The sequence below is a fragment of the Camellia sinensis genome, chromosome 7 (genome assembly GCF_055761805.1).
Source record: "Camellia sinensis isolate YWXY chromosome 7, ASM5576180v1, whole genome shotgun sequence".
NCBI classification, from domain to species: Eukaryota; Viridiplantae; Streptophyta; class Magnoliopsida; order Ericales; family Theaceae; genus Camellia; species Camellia sinensis.
Window position 1 is genome coordinate 200,510,671 of NC_138967.1, and position 5,281 is coordinate 200,515,951.

The window sequence follows — 5,281 nt, forward strand, 5'->3', positions numbered from 1 at the left end:
TGCAAACATTTTTCTTCATTTGTCTGCTTTGCTCTTCGTACTTTGATGAAGAAACCATAGAACCCAAGAGTATATGTCATATACCCTAGAGAAAACTCGATTTCGATCCAGAATCACATCCCAACCGAACCAGGATACTGTTTGTGTTGTGTATGTAGATAGATTTCAGAGAACAACCGAACTAGGACTCAAAGGAATAGCAGTAGTTTCTTCTCAACCACTCTAGCCAAGATAAACTCACCGGAAAAACGTGCACGTACCGAACTAGGTACTTCGGTCAATAACCGAGCTAAGGCTCTCGGGGCCTAGCCGGCTTTCTTAGTTCTTAAACCGAACTCAGAAAGCCGCCCCTAGGGGCTTCGACCGAAGTAACTTTCCTCAAACTGCAACCGATTTAGGCCTTGGGACTAAACCAGCTTTCTGAATTTTTTAGACCGAACTCAGAAAGCTGCCCCTAGACGTTAAAACCGGTCTAACCTGCTCAAAACCGAGTTAACAAACCTTCTGATGAGCCGAGGTAGAACCAGCCCACTGAGCCGAAGTAGGATTTGTATATCTTGCTTATAATTTGTAGCGCGGTCCCACGATCTGTGCTTAACCCCTTTGTTTTCTACCTTGCAGACTTAGGTTGCCCAGGCACTCCTACGTGTGCTCAACCGGGCTACTGAGCCAAATTTTTGTACCGAAATAATTTATTCGTAACTTATTCAACAAATGGGTAAGTATAGATATTTAGTCGAAACCCCTGGTGGCATGGCCGAATTCAGGCAGGGCTACCAGATTCCTGATGATGTCCAACTGGAGTTGGCCAAGAAAGATGCTACTCCCTGGGACAATGAAGGCTCCGTCCCTTTTACCCTTCAGTCAATAATTGAAACCGGACTACGGTTTCCTGTCCAACCGCTCATCTGCGAATTTCTTAGACAGACTAGGTTATGTCCTACCCAACTGTCCACCAATACTTACCGTATTATAATGGGAATAGACGCATTAAACCACCAAACCGGACTTAATCTTGGTCTAGCCGAAATATTCCATCAGTATTCCATCGGCTCAAAGAATGCTGGGTGGGTCTACTACCTCAGAATTCGCCGCCGCCGAGAGAAGATAATTAAGCATACTCCGGACAAAGATCTTAACGATGATGATTTCCTTTGGGTCTCTGGGAATTTTGAGGATTTTCAAGCTCAAATTCCTGGCCGACCTATAAATTGGAAAATGGGAGAGCCTGGTAATTTTGCTTCGGTCTTCTGTCTTGTTTGTTATCTCGGTTGTTTAGTTTATTAGCCGAACTAACACTTCTCTTTATTGCAGATTTCGCCCATCTCCGTTCCCTGTACAGTTATCCCAACCTTGGGGTTCTGCGAGCCGCACTACGGGTTAAAGAAAGAAGTTGGTCAAAGCTTCTAAATTTTGAGCCGACCTACCGGTATAGCGGTCGCCGCAAAGCAAAGGTAACTGATTTTCTTCTCGAGGAAGCACCGGAGCCGGACCCAACTCTGCCCGAGATAAGACTTGTCCCTCTAACAGCAGAAGAAGAGATGGCGAAAAGGAGCAGAGTTAGGGCCCTTCTTACCGAAACGGCTAGGCCCGAAGTAACGCCTCCCAGTCAATCGCAGCCTGCCGTTGTCGCCCTCCCTTCCCAACAGCCATCCTCTTCCCGCCGGACCAAACGTCCCCGGACTGCCGAACCCGAACGAGTTTTGGTTGATGAAGAACCTGTCATTCAGCCGAGCTTACCACCAAGCCCTCGACCGGAGTCTTCCGACCGGACCATCAGTTGCTGGGCACCGAAGCTATCTTTCAACGACCGAGACATTCTGGAAACAGACTCGGTTGTTGCTGAGAAGGACCACCTGTTGGCCATCAATTTGGCCAAGAGTGTGTGTCTGCCTAAAGACATGGAACATCACCACAAACAGTTAACCACCGAGCTGAAGTCCATCCGGTCAGCCACGAAATCAATGATTCTGGTAAGTAACTTCGGTCGTATTTCTGTTTTTCTACTTTTCTTTTTCTTCGGCTAAATTGAAGTTGTTGCTTTGTCAGGCTATCCAGAAAAATCAAATCACCCATAGGAAGGTGCTGGAGCTGAGGAAAGTGACAAGGCAAGCTGCGGCAGAGGCGGAGGCGAAATCGGCCGAACTAGAGGAGGCCAGAAAGGAAATGGCCGAACTCCGAGGTGAGGTCAGTCGTCTGACCGGAATGGTTAGTTCGGCCGAGGCCGAAAAGCAAAAGACTGCCATCGTGCTGAAGGACAAGTACTTGCGCGAGTTGCTAAAACTTGAAAGAAAGAAGGATGCCGAAATAAAAGAGAAGGTGAAGGAAGCCGACAAACAAGGCTTCAAGAGGGCAGAGGATGCTTATGCCCAACAATGCAATGCGGCCAAGGATCTGTTCTTTAAGTGCGGCTGGAGGGGAGCCGTTGAGAAGCTCGGTCATGATCCTCAGACCGAGGTTTTCAACCCTCCAGCCTACTTTATACCGAACTCCCTGATGGATTATGCCACGGCCATGCAACAGCAGTTCCTTGAGGGCTCAGACGATGAAGTTTCTGATGAAGACTCTGCCCCTGAGGATACTTCGGTTGTGAATGCAGATCAGGTAGTTCGGTCGGAGCCCGTGGTGGAAGATCTAACTCTTGATCAACCAAGTGAAGCCGTGGCTCCAGCCGAACCCGTTCTTCCTTCTGAAAATGTTGTAGTGCCCGAAACCGGTCTTCAAGTTGACGCCGATGCTGCCTTCGACGCCGAAATAGATGAACTTTTTTCTTAATTTTGTAGTCTTTTCTTTGTAACCGAACTAAGCAGCCTTGTAATGACTTCTTTTTGAATGAAAATTTTATTTCTCTTATTCCGGTTATTGTGTATATGCTTGCATTTGTAATGTCTTCTATTACTCCAAGTGTTGTTTCGGTTTTTGGTTGGTTAAACTATACTTACCAGCCAACCACTCCTTAGCCGACATAATTGCTTCGGCTGGGGAGTACTAAGTGTTGGTTTAATCCAGCCAACCACTCTTCAGCCTTACACTTACTTCGGCTGAAGAGTAACAAGAGTTGGTTTATTCCAGCCAACCACTCCTTAGTCATGCACTTACTTCGGCTAAGGAGTACAAAGTGTTGGTTTAATCCAGCCAACCACTCTTCAGCCTTACACTTACTTCGGCTGAAGAGTAACAAGAGTTGGTTTATTCCAGCCAACCACTCCTTAGTCATGCACTTACTTCGGCTAAGGAGTACAAAGTGTTGGTTTAATCCCGCCAACCACTCTTCAGCCTTACACTTACTTCGGCTGAAGAGTAACAAGAGTTGGTTTATTCCAGCCAACCACTCCTTAGTCATGCACTTACTTCGGCTAAGGAGTACAAAGTGTTGGTTTAATCCCGCCAACCACTCTTCAGCCTTACACTTACTTCGGCTGAAGAGTAACAAGAGTTGGTTTATTCCAGCCAACCACTCCTTAGTCATGCACTTACTTCGGCTAAGGAGTACAAAGTGTTGGTTTAATCCAGCCAACCACTCTTCAGCCTTACACTTACTTCGGCTGAAGAGTAACAAGAGTTGGTTTATTCCAGCCAACCACTCCTTAGTCATGCACTTACTTCGGCTAAGGAGTACAAAGTGTTGGTTTAATCCCGCCAACCACTCTTCAGCCTTACACTTACTTCGGCTGAAGAGTAACAAGAGTTGGTTTATTCCAGCCAACCACTCCTTAGTCATGCACTTACTTCGGCTAAGGAGTACAAAGTGTTGGTTTAATCCAGCCAACCACTCTTCAGCCTTACACTTACTTCGGCTGAAGAGTAACAAGAGTTGGTTTATTCCAGCCAACCACTCCTTAGTCATGCACTTACTTCGGCTAAGGAGTAACAGGTGTTGGTTTATTCCAGCCAACCATTGAAGTTTGTTTTTCCAGCTAACTTCTAGTATTTGGTTATTCCGACCAAATGTCCTGCAGCCTGGATCCTTATCCTGGGCTTAGGATGGGTGTTGGTTTAATCCAGCCAACCTTTAAGTTAGTTTTTCCAGCTAACTTAGAGTAACATGTTTGTAATATACGTAAGTCTTGAAAGCTAACTTTTACAAAGGGTAATTTGCGCCAAAAAGAATTTCTTATTTTATTGAAGGAAGAGAAAATTACATATGCTTGAAAAAGAAAAAGCTAAAAGTAAAATAACTTGAGATTGGCCGTGTTCCATGGCCTAGGGATTGCCTTGCCGTCCTTGTCTTCTAGGTGGTATGCCCCTTTGCCTGCTAATCCAACCACCTTATAAGGACCTTCCCAATTTGGGCCTAACTTGCCGTCTCCTGGGATTAGGGTGTTTCCCATTACTTTGCGTAGTACCCAATCCCCAATCTTGAATTGTCTTGGATGTACCTTTTTGCTGTATTTTCTGATTAACTCTCGTTGGTAGGCGGCGATGTGAACCATTGCTTTTTCTCTTCTTTCTTCTATAAGGTCGAGTTCTAAGGCTATGGCTTCTCCATTTAAGTCTGGATCAAAATTTTCGCTTCGGATTGTGGGGAGGCCAACTTCTAGTGGGATGACTGCCTCTATTCCATAGGCCAAGGAGAATGGTGTTTCTCCTGTTGATCGCCGAGGTGTGGTTCGGTAAGCCCATAAGACGTGAGGGAGTTCGTCCGCCCATTTGCCTTTTGCTTTCTCTAGCCTTTTCTTTAGTCCATCCAAGACGACTTTATTTGATGCTTCAGCCTGCCCATTTGCTTGAGGATATGCCGGAGTAGAATTGTAGAACTCTATCTTGTATTCTTCGCAAAAGCTTCTGAAAATTCTGCCGTCGAACTGAGTTCCATTGTCTGAGATCAGTGCTTTTGGTATGCCAAACCGAGTGATAATATTTTGCCAGACAAACTTCTTCACATCCTTCTCTTTGATTGACGCCAATGCTTCTGCTTCCACCCACTTTGTGAAGTAGTCTGTTGCTGCGAGAAAGAATTTTCTGCCACCGGGTGCTGTTGGAAGTGGTCCTACTATGTCCAAGCCCCACATTGCGAAAGGCCATGGGCTAGTTAAGGGTAGGAGTTCTCTTGCTGGTTGATGTATTTGGTGCGCGAATTTCTGGCATTTTTCACACTTTTTCACATATTTTTCTGAGTCTGCTTGCATATATGGCCACCAATATCCTTGCGAAATAGCCCTGTAGGCGAGCGACCTTCCCCCTTGATGACTTCCACATACCCCTTCATGTATTTCGAACAGGAAGGCTTCTACTTTGTTGGGATGAACGCACTTGAGGTAAGGCCCCGAGAATGACTTCT

At 45.9% G+C, this 5,281-nt stretch overlaps 1 protein-coding gene across 1 annotated transcript; it reads left to right on the forward strand.

Annotated features, from left to right (window-relative positions):
- Positions 1–714: 714 nt before the first annotated feature.
- Positions 715–4,428, forward strand: LOC145796451 (uncharacterized). Its single transcript, XM_082881565.1, has 4 exons — positions 715–1,231; positions 1,315–1,973; positions 2,050–2,724; positions 4,417–4,428. Exons 1-4 carry the CDS (start codon positions 715–717, stop codon positions 4,426–4,428), a joined length of 1,863 nt encoding a protein of 620 aa, XP_082737691.1.
- The last annotated feature ends 853 nt before the right edge of the window (positions 4,429–5,281 follow it).